Source organism: Erithacus rubecula (genome assembly GCF_903797595.1).
Source record: "Erithacus rubecula genome assembly, chromosome: 3".
Taxonomy (NCBI): domain Eukaryota; kingdom Metazoa; phylum Chordata; class Aves; order Passeriformes; family Muscicapidae; genus Erithacus; species Erithacus rubecula.
In genome coordinates this window covers 20,733,429-20,748,917 of record NC_136689.1, presented here as the reverse complement: position 1 = coordinate 20,748,917, position 15,489 = coordinate 20,733,429, and the positions used below count along the sequence as shown (strand labels likewise).

Here is a 15,489-nt window from a genome sequence, read left to right as displayed (position 1 = left end):
ATTATTTTTGCATCAAAAAAATCAGGACATGGAAAGGCAATTTATTTAGTGCTGATAATTCCATATGTTTTAATCACTCTACTCTAAACAAATAAATATTGCTTCCAGTAAATGCAATTGCCTAAACACAGTAAAATACTCTTTATCACATCCATTGAGGGGAAAACAATGGAATAGCCTTTTCAGAAAATTTGTAATGGGCCACGAAAGTATCTTATGAGGGGATGCACAGTGACACACTTGGAAATAGCAAGTAAATTAAACAAATTACCTTTTCTCATTTTAAACAAGATGCCAATAAAGCACTCACTGGAATTTCACAGACTTCACTTAAACTTTTCATATCCCAGTGAAGTCAGCAGCAAACCTGTGCTGATTTCAACAGTGTTTTCCAGTAGCTGGTACTAAATCAACAAATCTATAGGCAATAATAGAGAAATAACAGGTAACAGAAATTTGTTAACCTGAAACTAAATTATAATATAATAAATGTAAGTGAATTATCAAAAGCAATTCACCCTTTCAAGAGATGTTTTAAGCATAATTATGTACAAAACAAACTGAATGAAGGTAATAAACTTACAGATAATTGACACAGTTTATTGAAAATTCCTCTTGTCCAAATTAGCCAGGCATTATTTTGCATGGGATTACAAATTTGAAAGTAATAGTGATTATATAAAGAACATTGTTCATATTTACTAAATAGTCAACTTTAAGGTTAGAAAAAGAAAGTTAAAAAAAAAAAGAAATTTTAAGTCCTGGGCAAATTTTGGAAATTATGCAAAGAAGGATTTCAGTTAGAAATGTGAAATCTATGTTACCTTTATACATGACACTGGCAAAAGGCAGTAGTGAATGTACAATTCAGCAAGGATACCAATACACTGAGGAGGTCATTAAAAAGGCAAAAAGGCAAAAAGGCAAAGAAATTATTAAAGGTCTCAAAAGGTGCCATTTTATCAGAGATCCAGGAGTTCAAGCTTTTGAACATAACATAAAGCACTATACATACCAAGGTGGGAGGAAAACTCGATGCTACAGAGCTTCTTCAGACTGAAACTCTGGTTCAAATGTTTAGCAATTAGGGTAATTAGCAACCAAAACAACTTATATTTTGACAATTCTTTAGTTCTACACTTCCTAAACACAAAAATGAAAAAGTCAAACAAACAAAAAACCAAACTAACTAACAGGTAAATACAAAAGGCAGAAGTCCTGAGTGATGATGCCACAAACAGGTCTAATTGCATAATCCAAATTTCCCCAGTCTCAGGATGTTCAGTGAAACACTAGCAAAACCCTGAATTTTTGCCTTACCCTTCTTTGTCTTTCAGTCAAACAGAATCAGTTGCCAGAAATTTCTGCAGAATCAATATTTTTCATTAAGCATAAAAAAAGGATGTTTGTAGCAACAAACAGAATAATTGCCTCTCAGAGAACAAAATCAACATTTGAAATTAAGCAACAATATCAGCAAGAAAGTGTTTCTCCAGTCTGCATGAGTTTGTACTTATGACCATAGTGGCTTTTCCATCACATGAGGAATGACTTTAAAAGAGGGCTGAGAAAGAACAGTCCTGTTGGGCGAGCTGGGGTCGTGATCACAGAGCACATGATAAACATTACTTAACAAATAATTCAAAGAGAGAGCAGAACATGATTCAGTACCTCATTCAGAAGACCTGAATCCAGTCTATATTATGCTACCCATAAATTGATAGCAATTATTACAATAAAAGTTTCGGAGCACTCTCATATGTTGAAAAGGCCATTGTAAGAACCAATTACTAAAATGTGATCATACCCAAGTGGGTCTCCTCAGCCTGAACACAGCATGAGCAAGGAAAGTGATCAGAGCTTGAGTTCATTTGACCCGAGTAAATTGTAGTCACTAGTGAGAAAAATTGGGACTGTGTGCAGCCAAGACATTCACTAAAGCAACTAAAAAGGGATTGAGCTGGACTATAGGGAGACCCAAAAGGGCTCAGAGGAAGAGGTATTCCTCCTCAGGTTTGATCTGACCATCACTTAGCACACAGTTACCCAAACAGTAACCTGGCATCACTTCAAAAGCACCAGAGACCAGAAGCACAGAGCACTTTCAGAACAGGAGAGGCAGATGGGTTCTCTCCCTGCCCTCCTGCAGGTGATGAGACTCATGGGGGCAGCACAGGAGAACCACTCACCAAAAACTACAGTAGCTGCAAACAGTGCAACTACATTTCTTAAACCACTCAGGGAAATTAATCCATTTGATTTCCACAGAGCTAAATATTTACAATTTAGAGCAAATTTAGGAATATGTTTTTCATTTACAGCTTACATGACACATTGATATTAGTGTTGGAGACCATTTGCCAAGAGAAATTACAGGCAAAGTTTCAGCAGTTTGTATCATGAAAAAGCTGGCACTTGTCTGTCAAGCTGCCTTTTATTTTGCTTCTCTTTCCATAATTTTTGATGAAGTTTACAATCTGATCCTGTAAGGTTTGCAAAACTCTAGTTAAAACACCTTCCTAACAAACATTCCTCACAAGGCATGAGGAATGTCTGTATCCTTCTCAGCAGTAGCTGCAAAACAATTCAATTCCTGGGATGCCAGGAACATTCCAATATCACTAACCAGAAATAATTTAAATTAAGATTGACATATACAAAAAACTGTATCAATTTTTTCTGAATAAGCTTTTTTGGTTTTGCCTGCCTTTTAATAAACTGAGAGAAAAAATGTTTATTTTCCACACAGAGAATAGAATTATTGGAGAGTTTTTAAAAATTGCCTCATATGTAATCTTTCAGCCTTCTGAAAGTATTTGATCGTGACAACCATCAATTTATACAGTGTGCTGGTCCCTCCTTCAGGACATGGCCAGGTGCTCAGCTGGAACAGATGATGTGTGAGCTTCCTGAAGTGGCAGAGTTTCTGATCACATCTCACCCAGCCTCCTGCTTCTGTATAGATTAGCTTCCACAAAAACATGGACCAAAGCAATTAAATTTGTGTTGCAGGATGAGAAAGCAGCTGATGGTTTTGCCCCATCCTAGAGACTGACTGTCACCAGGAAGGACAGCACAGTCCTGAAGCACTGAATATAAGTTTGAAATCCTTATTTATGCTTGAGACCCTTCAGAGCACTTCCCATCACCACAAACCTGAAGATGCCAGGCTACCAACGTGCTCACTCACAAAAAAAGGGCATGATTAAGGACAGCTCTTCTTGTTACAACATGAGAAGCCAAGGCACACACAGGTGGTCAGATGCTCTAAGGAGCTTTCTGAAGGCCAAGGAGCTCCTCAGTGTCCACACCACCTCAGAAGTGACCACATTTCAGACTCACACTCAAGAAACACTCTCTGCTTGTCTCCATGATGGGAGACACTACAGCCTTTATACAAAGCTGCAGCATCACTTTTCTTGCCCATCATGGCTTTCACAAAGTGAACCTGATGTGATCCCCCAATTCAGAGCCCATCCATCCCCCAGACAAGCACAGAAACTGCAGTTTTTCCAACTACCCATCCAGCAGCACACTTCTTTCAAACCACAGCTTGCTTTGGGCCATCATGGCATCAGGTCTCAGCTGCCATACCTATGAACAAACGTGTCCTGGATGGCACTCTAAGACAGATACACCTGAGCAGAAGGGATTCCAAGAGGCTTTTGGAACTGCATCTGTCCTGATGAGCTCTGCTGTTTAATCACATAGTTACAACACAAGATGAGAGTGTAAATGGTTGTGTGACTACATTTAAGAAGAAATATTTTGCATGAAAAAAGAAACAGCCATTTGCTGAGCCACAGATGCCACCACACCATTAGAAACTTTAAGGGAAAGGAATTAAAATAACGGAAATGAGGAAGCAAACTTAATTTCTGTGTGACTCCAGCACAGGTCTTGGTTACCTGTGGAGGGTGGGAAGGCTGGAGCAGCACCTGCCTGCACTGCTGGCCAGCCCTGGCTCTGCCATTGCTGCAGGCAGCACTGATCAGGAGGGCCAGAGAAAACAGCTCCATTAGATGCAGCCCTGAACACATCAGGATACCGAGGCAACAGACTCATAAACATACCAAAGCCACTAATGCATCCCTAACCTCTGCCTAAGGGATTGAACCTTCTAAAAATGCAGCTGATTTGATCTGAAAGCTCCTTTGTAAATGCTACAGCCAGTTGAAAAGAAAAGGAAAGTTAAAAAGAAACACTGTGTCTTAGAAAAAAGCTCATTGTAGGAACACTATGGCAACTCAGGGAAAAAAGGAGGGAGGAAGAATGGTGATGTATATAGAGAAAATACCACCATCACTAGGGAAAAAAAAAAGGGGGGGAACTACGCTGTAATTTTAATAACATTTTATTACTTTTTATTATCACTACAGGTTATACTTGAGCATATTTTAATCTGCATTTGATGTGAACAAATATGCATTCACAACTGGTTGAGATCCAAAATAAGCAAGAAGAAGGCACAAATATTTCAGTATTAAATTAAACTATCACACTTTAATGCCAGTTGGAAATTTTTTCACTTCCTTCCTCTCACTTGCATCCAGGACCTGCAGAATGCTCCTGTCCTGGCTCTCAGTTTTCCTGATGCATGAAATGCTGGTATAAGGTCCTCTTCTTTATTTTCCTGCCCAGTTCCTGTATCTTCACTGTTTGCTTCACTGCAGAAATCAGTGAGTTTGGTTGCAGGCCATTGTTCTGGGAGGTGGCAGAGGAAGGGAAAGCTGCTCCAACTAACACCCCAAATCAATAATAGCAAGTGAAGTGAAGTGGCAAAACAGAGAGGGTCAGGCAAGGGGGGAAGAGAGAAAAGTAGGAGACCACAAACCTTTCTGCCAGCCTTAACTGTGAGTGTACAGAAAGTTGGCAAGGAAACAGATAAAGAAAAATAAGAAAATTGTGCAGTACCTATGGTGCTGGCTGAGTGGACAACTATTCCTGATGGAAAAAGATGACAAAGAATTGTGTGACTCTGGAGAACTGAATAAGAACAGAGATGGAAAATACACAAACAGAATCTAAAATAAAATAGGGTACACAACAGGAATATGTAGAAAACAGCACAGACAAATGCTGCAGAAGGAACACAGAATCTGACAGATAAAAATATGGATTTGAAAAGAACAGAGAAATAACACCCACATGGAAAGCAGCAAAAGAAGAAAAAATATTTGCAGACAAACATCTGGAGTCTGCATATTTTAATTTCTGACAGTTTTTTAAGCTCCCTTTTTGCTACTCTCATTTTAATTTTGAACTTTTTTCCTCCATAAATTGGGGAACCATATGGGAGAATGAACACTTTTACTGTGACTGACCACCACTGATATTGTAACTATGGATGATGCTCAGATATAGTCAGGTAAACTAAGCTTTAAACAACATGAAGACTGCAAGAAAGGAGACTGACATTGTCAAGGAGTGTCCCTCTTTTCTGATAACCCATGTATTTTAAATTATTTCTCCCCCTGTGTTCTCCATATCTCTTTTAACATTTCTCAAATGTGTATTACACTTAAGAGCTAATTTTACCACAGGGGTCTGTTTCAGCATGCTTTAGACATTAGCATAGGTTCAGTTATGAATACTAAACTGATATTTTTTCCAGAGGATAACTAAGATCTTGAACCTTGCTACTTACAAGAATTTAACTACTTTTTACTCGAGAGCTACCATGGTCTAAATATGCACATAGAATATAGTATGGAGAGTGAGAACTGCAAAAGAAAAATATAGTTACAACCTTCTGAATTCAAGAATATTTTTACAGGAATGAGTATTAAAAATAATTTTTAAATGTTGCTCTGGTATACCTGGCCTTCTTTTTACTTGATGATCTTAAAATGATATTTCAGAGGTAGTTTAGAAGTTGATTTAAATATCATGATAGAGGCCAAACAGCCTGATTTCCTTGCAGCCTTCTTTTTTCATTTTGCACCATTTGTGACAGAACTTCTTTTATATTATAAAAAGTGTAGCTCTTCAAGAAAAGTTAATATTAAGTTGGATTCCAGCACTCTTAAGAGCAATAAAAAAAGCATTTTGACATACACATACTTGTGCAATATCATTCAAGACAACAAAGGAATGACATAAAAATGGCACTCAGCTCAAAACAAATAAAATGTTAAACATGTTTGTGTGTCTATGTCCATACATGCATAAATAAAAAATTCTACCTACAAGTTTCCTTCCACAGACAAAATCAAAGCCTTAACTTCTCTTTTCATAGACCATTAGGAAATGTGTCTACTTTTTTTAAGATGACCTGAAATTTATACCATAAGGACAATGCTGATCTTTTAGAAACTAACTGTGACCACACCATTAACCTGCAAAATTAATACAGGTTTGTGCAGCCAACTCTTAGTAAGGTATAAATATGCATACAAACCTCTACTTCCAATAAACATTTCAGTTATGAGGATTTGGTGCTTTTCAACAGGAAATTTTTCCTCTATAACTGTTTTAAAATACAGTTGTTACAATAGCATACTTCTAAATCAGCCTCTCTTCTTTTCCTTCCAGCAGCATAGTGTCTCCAATGTCTGTAACTAGCAGGGATTCATCTATGCTTTTTACCTAATGTCAGGGCACATAAAGAAATTGTCACTGCTTCAAGAATATTTACAAGTGAAAAACTGAACCTGAAATTTGAGTGGGTATCATTGCAACCTGAATGGTTCATATTTACAACAGAAAAACTTGCAGCAGTTGCATGCAAACTCTTACACCAAACCACAAAACATTGTGTCCAATTATTAGGAGCTGAATTATTTAACAAAACACCTCTATTTACTCTATTATTTATTCCCTTTTCACTTCAGGACAGAAAAGAAAAGCAACTCCTATGTTAAAACAGCTGTGCTAAGACTACTTCAAAAACTCATTACTGAAAGCCACACACCAGATTTCACTGTAAGTTTACTATTATTCAATCTTTCCTTGTGGACTGCAGCTCACAGTGCTACTGTCTTATAATGCTTCTCTGTTCCAAAAGGCTGCAAACACATCTCAAGAAACTTCATTCCCAAGTACTCATTGTTTTTTGAGGACTAGTTGTTGTGCAATTGATGTACCTTCAGTATTTTATGTTTGGTTATTAAAATGCTCAGAGCTACAAGTTTTTGGGAAATCCATCTTTTAATATCCAGGGAGGCTCTGTGTGAAGTTTGTAATTTGCCTTTAAGGTAAACTGACAGGAGCAAGGTCATACCTGGAGTGCTGTGTCCAGTTCTGGGCTCATCAGTACAAGGGAGAAATGGAGCTCCTGGAGTGGGTCCAGCAGAGGAGAACATGGATGATTAAGGGACAGGAGGATCTTTCTTACAAGGAAAGGCTGGGAGAACTAAGTCTGTTCAGCCTTGAGAAGAGACAGCTGAGAGGGGCCCTCACCAGTGTCTGTCAGTATCTGAAAGGAGGGTGCCAAGAGGATGGACCAGGCTCTTCTCAGTGGTTCCAAGCAATAGGACAAGAGGCAAAGGGCAGAAACTGATGCACAGCAAATTGCACCTGAATATGAGGAAGAACTTTTTTATATGCAGGTGACCAAGCACTGGAGCAGATTGTCCAGAGAGGGTGTGGAGGCCCTTGCTGGAGATATTCAAGAACCACCTGCACACAATCCAGTGCCATGTGCTCTAGGATGGCCTTGCTTGAGCAGGGACGTTGGACCAGATGACCCTCTGTGGTCCCTTTCAACCTGAATCTTCCTGTGATTCTGTGAGGTGATATTAAACTACAAAAATGTCAGTTACACTGGAATAGCTACCAAGTAGTAACAATGGGAATATCAAAGCCTACAATGCTACTCAAGAAAGTAACAGAAGAACCTAAAATATACCACTACAGATTGACTCAATACCTAACATAGTATTTTTGCTATAATACAGCCTCTAAAATTCCACTGGAAAATTCCATTTCACAGGCACCAGGTCTTGGACAAATGTAGTGTAAGACAGAGTCATTACTTACTGGTTTAGTGTCACATCTAAGATGAAAGATGATCCAAAAGCATCAACCTGGAAGCTGGCTCGAGCAATGTGGGTAGACTGCAATATGGAAAAGACTGGAATTATTATTAAGTCATGGCAAGACCTTTTGAACTGGTTTGAGAATGCAGAAACAAAATACATATAATAAGTAAAAATATGTCATTAACCAAATAAAATTGCCTTGAAACAGACAAAGCAGTCTATGATAAAGAATAAAAGATCAGTTGTCCAAATCTATGGGATTTATTCAAGAATTCCCAATAACACATCAGTGATGCAGAGTAACCCCCATCTTAACCCATCTACACCCTAGGAAATGGCTCTTCAAACTCCCATCCTGGGCAAAGTGGAGCAAAGGGAAGTGAGACCTCCCCTGGCTCCCAAGCTCCTTACCCTGACTCTGGACACAGACCAGCTGAGACATTCCTGCCTTGGTCAGACAAATCTCACCAACACTGCCTGAAAGAAACTGTTCATTCACACAGACTCTCAAACAGCAAGGGGACGGCAATGGGATAAAATATAATTAGCTTTAGTTTCTCTAAAGCTCTGACTCACAACCCTCTAAAAGGTTCCTAAAACTCCAAACCCTTGAGCAGCTACTAAAACCAAAGAAATATGGGTGGTAGAGAAACAGCTTGCTTGTTTGCTTGTGTTCTTTTCTTCCTTTCTTTACCATATTTTCTCCCCAAACTAGTTCCTTTAATTCAGTCCTATAGCAAGCAAACATTGGAACACTTCATAACTCCCAACTGCCAGAAAGAGTTTTATTTTAGTAGTGGAAGAAAATTCTCAACTATCCAATACAAATGCAACACTTGTTTCTAAACCTGAAAACACCCAAGAAACAGAACTGCCATGTTATTTAACTAATTAATAAGAAGAGCTACTTGGAGACATTTTGGAACAGTATCAACTTTGTTTCTATTTTGTTTCCAGTGAAATGTGCACATTAAGATTTGAAGCATGTAGACAGAGGACCTAAGAGGAACTGCTGAAGAACTACTTACGACTCTAAACTACACTTCTCCAAATAAATAGAATACAGGATAGTGCAACTGTAACAAATGATTTATTGAAAGCTCTGGGAAACATGGAACAGGATGGGATAATGCGAATCATCAAATTCACTCCTCCTAAAACTACTGGCAGGCTTTCAATAGGCATTAAATCCAGAAGAGCTGAGACTACTAACTTTCTTGGAAAAGAACAGCAGCAATGAAAAGGAAAGTTGAAGAAATCATGACTTTTTTTTTTTGTTTATTAAATCTTTTAGTTACCCTACAGCAAAACTTTCTTGTTATGTCTACATATTAAGTATTATATATATATAACAAGTATTAATAAATAAAATCAATAAAAAATACAACTGCCATGAATACATATCCACAAACAGATTAATTCTTTTAAAAAATCCAGAAGTCAGGACAGTTACTCTTATTAGAGGATGCTCAGGCTGGGGGCCCTCTATAAAAATGCCTGGCTGTGTCACTACTGTGGAGATGCACACAAAATTGCATGACAAGAAACTGCACATTTACATTACTCTTCAGAAGGATGCAGTTAAACTGGAAACTCCTTAGAAGGCAGTTCAATAGATATAACTCCATGTCAGATATCCTTTTGTTTATCCCCATTACATCAAACCTGCTTTGTAACACAGGCCACTAGGTCTCAGCTAAGTGGTTCCTGTAATTTCTAGAAAATTTATCATCTTTTTTGAACAAATGTGTCTTTTTTGACCAAATGAATATATCTATCACATATAATTTACCTTATCTAGGTAAATAATAAGTGGTTAATTACCATCAGTATTAAAAGCCTAATTTCTATCAAAAAAAGCATAAAAATGAAAAGCAAATAAACAACAACAACAAAAAAAATGCACATCCAGCTGACATCTGTGATGACAGACACCCATAAAATGTACAGACACCCACAGCAGATATGGCACCTACATGCAGGACCATCATTTAGCTGTTTCTGGCCTGAAGCAGCCAGTGCAAAACAGCAAAAACAATCATCAACAAATTATCACATTACCATTGTTGTTTCTTTTCCACCTCTCAGGCAGCAGAGTCTGCTCTGAATGATTTTAAAATTTCATCTTCTCTTGCTAGATGTGGATTTTCAGGCTGCTGTTCACAAACAGAATGTGACAGGCCACAAATCAAGGTACAAGGTACAATGGCAGTTCTGCCATTCCCTTGTTCCACTGCAGCCTGTTTGCCAACCTTAGCTAACCTTCACTCATCCACCTGCAACAACTGCTTTCTGATCAAAGGAATAATGACAGGCCAGTTTTTTGATTCTCACCATTACATTATTAAATGCAAAGAACACTCTACAGCATTTTATTATTCATGCTTGTTAACAACATAGCTACCTACATATGCCATCATTTAGATCTCTATGCAGAGTATAGCCAAGCCTTCTATATGACCATATGCTGGTACCAGAAGAGAAATAGTGAGTAAGAAAGAATATAAAAAGCCTAACGGGGATTTCTAAATGCACATATATTAAATGTGACATTTGTCATTAAATTATATCCACATCATAGACCATCAGAGCAAAAATGACTGTATTGTTTCGGTTTGGTTTGGCTTTCAACTGCTAGGTATATTGCACCATATTGATTTGGTCTGGGAGGTTTCCTCTCTTGAACACATCTCCAAGATAAACAACTACAAGCTAATGTATTTCTAAGGTGACCCTGGGCCACAGTTATTCCCTGACAGAAACTGTTAATGTGGATTTAAGGGAAAAATAAGAATAAATTAATATGAAATACATTACACAGATGTAACCACTCCTCAAGACACATGATGCAAACCCAGAAACTTACCCTGAAGTTTAAGCTCAAGTGCAACCACGTGTATGTAAGGATATTTCAAACCTACCAAGATACCAAGACATTCTGGATAGCCTGACAAACTCATCTCTTTCCAGAAATCACATCCCTTCATGATACATGTTTGTGTCACACCCTACACTGTGGGCTGCTGCCAAAAACGAACAGTTCTGCCCCATCCTGGCCATGTGCTCCCACCTACTCTTCCTTGTCAGCTCATGTGGCAAGCCAGAAAGTCAGATCAGCAGCAGAAAATTAATCACCACTTGGAGTGGGCCTGCTTTTTGTCAGACAAATAAACTGATCTAAACAAACCACATGGTAGATGCAACAGAAAGAAGTCAGAGGGAAAACCCAAGAGAGAATGAAGAAGACAGGTACCCCCTTTCAGCTAAAAACCTCATCCACCATAATAAAAAACTGCACCTTAAGAATTCCAAACAATGAATTTTTTAGGGTAACAGTTCTTCTAAATATCTGGTTAAGAACCACAAAATAAAGACATGGATTTTTAAAAGCCTTGGGTCTACGTTATCTTTAAGCACATCTACCTGCCTGTCCAGTGAATAGGTAAAATGACCAGCTGCAAAGGAGCTTACATTCATAGACATATGTCAGTTAAAGAACCCAAAGAGAGGAAATACTTTCCATCTATACCACCTCAGTCAAGCACAAGTAACAAGAAAGACCCCTGCAAAGGCTTCTCTGAACTAGCAAAGCAAGACAATCAACTACATCACTCAGCTCTCCAACTGAGGAACTCTCTCAGAAAATGTGGGGCTTTTGCAATAGCCATCAGCAGCTTGACACATCAGTGGCTGACAACTGAGTCATAAAAGGGGAGCTCCTGGAGACCAGAAGATGCACTCAATGCAGAGCATGAACAGGAGCCAGGGAAAGGAGAACCAAACTACTTAATGGAAGAGCACAATGCGATGCCTCCGACACAATCGAAAAGTTCTGAAATTTTTATGCCATGCAACTGAAGAAGAAAAATACCAATAACAGCTCTGAAATCAGCTGCAGTACTTCAGGTGCAATTTCTAGTGGTGCATAAATTTTTCTGACCTGCAAGGCCCCCTACAGAAAATACTAAGCATCCCATGTACCTAATGCAACTATGCAGAGCTAACTTCTGCTAAAGATTGTGAGATTTAAGCATGTCAGTGAATGTCTGAAAGGAATCAAGAGCAAATGGAGTGGAAAAGACTGTTTCAAACCACTAAGCACAGAGATATTTTATCTAAAGCAAAGATTATAAGCTTGAATTCAACAAAAACAAAAGCGGTATGCAAACCTTCCTGCCAAACCAAGAGCAATGTGATTCCAATTATTTTAAATCACCTGCTCCATGCCTCAGGGATCGTTTCAGTAATAGAGGAGATGGACAATCAGTACCAAATATGACTATTTGTTACTACAGAGAAACACAAGAGAATAATGATGTCCCTTTGGCACTCCTGCTGGGGATCAGCTTTCTCAGAAACTGGCCCCAAAGAATGAGGACCTGCAAGGGGAACAAAGGTCCATCAACTACAACCAATGCACAACACTGCAGATCAACACCAGTGCACTGCTCTGCAAATAACCTTCAAAATATTACAAAGATTTTCATTTCAAATACAACAAGTGTCTTAACCACCAGTGAAACATTTACAAGCTATGCACTTTCTTGAATAATCAAACTAACAAGAATTTTAAATTGACAAATTCAGACATTTTCCTCATGTTGTGTATAATTAGTCAAGTATTGAAAGCAGCACAGTAATATGATGACTAAGATTTTCCTCAAAAAACAAGGAAAATAATTAAAAACATGTTGTGATGCAATGTGCAATTCCTCATAACATATTTCTTCCTTGAGAGGTATCCTTAATAAAGCACTTAGATACTTTTTTGTAAGTTTTTCTGGAAGAGATTACAAAAATTTCTGTCAAAAAAGAATGAAGTCTCATTAAAAAAAATCGAGTAGAAAATCCTATTTATATGTTTGTCCTTCGATCTAAAAAAATTTATTTACTACTAAATTTAGCATTGTAGTTTCTAATTAAAAGATTCTGATCAAATTTGTAGACTTGAAAGAAAAGCATCAAGAGAATCAAGAGATAAAATAATACAGGATGTTACAGGAAGAAAAAACTTTAAAAGTACTTCAGAGCTTGTAAGAACAATGAGATTTTATAGCAGATATTTGGTAAGTCAGTCACATTGACAAAATAATAGATTCCTAAGATATAAATTTAATTTCACCCCCTTCATTTCATAGAACAGAAACCTCAGCTTGTTGACATTCCCTTAAGTGTGTACAAAATAACATAGATTATCTTAAATCCAGTAAGGACACAGATAAGCTAATGAGAAATTAAAATAAATACATGCATGAAATTAAATATAAAATACACTAAAAATTTCTTGTAGCTTTACCTACATTTGCTGTTTTGAAAATAATCATTAAAAATAAATTTATGCTAGGGTAGAGAAATGCAGTGCCAATTAGAACTCTATAAAAAGACACATAAAAGGTACACACTCTAAAAAGACAATTTGCAGTCTCAGTTTTGTTGTAATAAATCCAGACTTATGCAGTATATTGTTGCTTTATTTAAAATAAGAAATCTGTTTTAAAAAATTAAGTTTTCACACGTACTGGAAAGAAAAAAATATTAAAACTTTGCTAAGAGACAAAATTCAGAAATAAACTTAGTTCTAATATTAAAAATATGTATCTCAAGTAAAAGAATCTTCTTTCAAAAATACATAATAAAATATAACTGCAATATTATTTCCTTAGGCTTTTTCTACTGCCATTTGAAAATATCTAATTTTAGTCTGAAGTTCAGTATCACTGAACTGAATCCACATATCCTAGCATATTAAACAACTGCAAAATCTCTTTTTTTACTTTCTCTAGCATTCTCATAATATTTATAGGCACTCATTTTTTGTATCAATCATCATTATCTGACATTCTTCATCCAAGCTCTCTCTTTTTATCCAGTGGATAAATCTAAATCTCTTTGGGGCATTTGGTAGGGCGGAGTCTATTTAATTAAAAAACTGCAGAATAGGAGCATGGTTTGATGAAAATGCTTTCACAACCACCTCTCTGGGGCACATTTAGTAAATCAGTCATTTATTCTTAGGAAAAGCTAGAAATAAGAAAATATTTTAATAGATCCATGTTCATTTTTTAGTCCTGGATCACACATTTGTTCTCTGTGCCAAGTGAGGGTGGAGCACAGGGAGAGCTAAACACCATCAGCTAGAGTGTGGTGCCAAGGTCCAGTTCCTTGTGGTTGTAAACATGACCTAAAATAGCTTTTTTCCCTATAAACATCATAGCATCAATGAACTCAAACTCAGAAGCAAGAACCACTTGTACCTCTAAAATGCCAGTAATTAGTCTTCCCAGTCAGAAAAAAAAAAAAAGGGGGGGGGGGGATGAAAAGCCTACCAAAAAATCACAACAAACCTCCCTGTTTTTTCCATTTGTGTGTTTGAACACAGAGACTGTTTGAATTCACTCAATATATATGGGGGAAGAGCACAAGGGGACAAAACCCAAGCACAAACTGATGAAAGATGTCATACAGGTGTCACTGCTTCAAGCAGGGATCCTTCTGAGGACCCATTTCTAGGAAATTCACCCAAGGTTAACTCTTAAGTGAAACAGTGAAGACAGGAAAACTACTGGACTGTCACTGCTAGCAAACTTGGCACATGCCACCATTTGATCTCACATATCTAATAGGACAAATTTGAGTAATGGAGGGGACAAGATGCTGCTTCCAAAAGGCAATCTAACACTTGTTTCCAGCACCAGTAAAGCCCTGTGGCACCAGATCTTACACTGGTTGTGCTTTTAAGTGCAGATGATGTTAATTTGATTCTGAAATTTTGTTTGTTTATAAGTTTTGATTTCCTGTGAGACTAATTACTGCAAGTCTTCAAATCACTTGAAAGGAAGAGCTGCAAGAACTTTCGGGAAGTCTTTTTTTTCCCACTTTTTTCTGAAAGGGAAGCAGCAAGGATTCATGTGTAAAAGGCTACGTGCAACTATAGTGCCAGAGGTCTTAAATGTATCACTACTGAGGCAAAACCAGAAATCTGGTGAGGGCTCAATCTCATGTTTTTAAAATGTGCTCAGAAACATTCTTCATCAAATACTAATGGCTAGGGAAATTACCATCAAATAGGTTGTTTAAAGTGTGATTAATCAAGTACAGGGTTACATATAGAAAACAAAGAAAAGTCATGAATGAAAATTTGAAAAGTTCAGAATCTCTGCCTGCCATAATTCATATGATGACCATTGAAGATCACACTTCTAAAAGTAAGACAGAGCAAAGACTCACCCTCTGACCCAGAAACACCAGTTTCCACTGCTCCCCACAGTGACTGTAGTTTTCAGATCTAACACGAAAAGCAAGGTACTGGCATGCCTAGAAGTCAGAAAACTACTACAGCAGGAGTAGTGCAACATACTGCATCTGCATCACTCAGCAGCCCAGGACCCTGCTGCAATCCGGGGGCAAAACTACTGTGTGAAGAAACATGAGATCAGAGGAAAAGGACTCCAACAAGGACAAGCTATCCTCAGTAAATGCCCCTCTCCCTGGCAGAGGGCAGAACCCA

At 37.6% G+C, this 15,489-nt stretch overlaps 1 protein-coding gene across 6 annotated transcripts in view; it reads right to left on the bottom strand.

The window, feature by feature from the left end:
- The window catches only part of ADAM22 (ADAM metallopeptidase domain 22), a 123,705-nt gene that overhangs the window by 99,335 nt on the left and 8,881 nt on the right, over window positions 1-15,489 (bottom strand). For all 6 annotated transcript variants that reach the window (XM_079302487.1, XM_079302489.1, XM_079302491.1 and 3 more), the window contains exon 3: window positions 7,981-8,057. In XM_079302487.1, coding sequence (XP_079158613.1) covers window positions 7,981-8,057 — 77 coding nt within the window. The remainder of the gene's footprint in view (window positions 1-7,980; window positions 8,058-15,489) is intronic.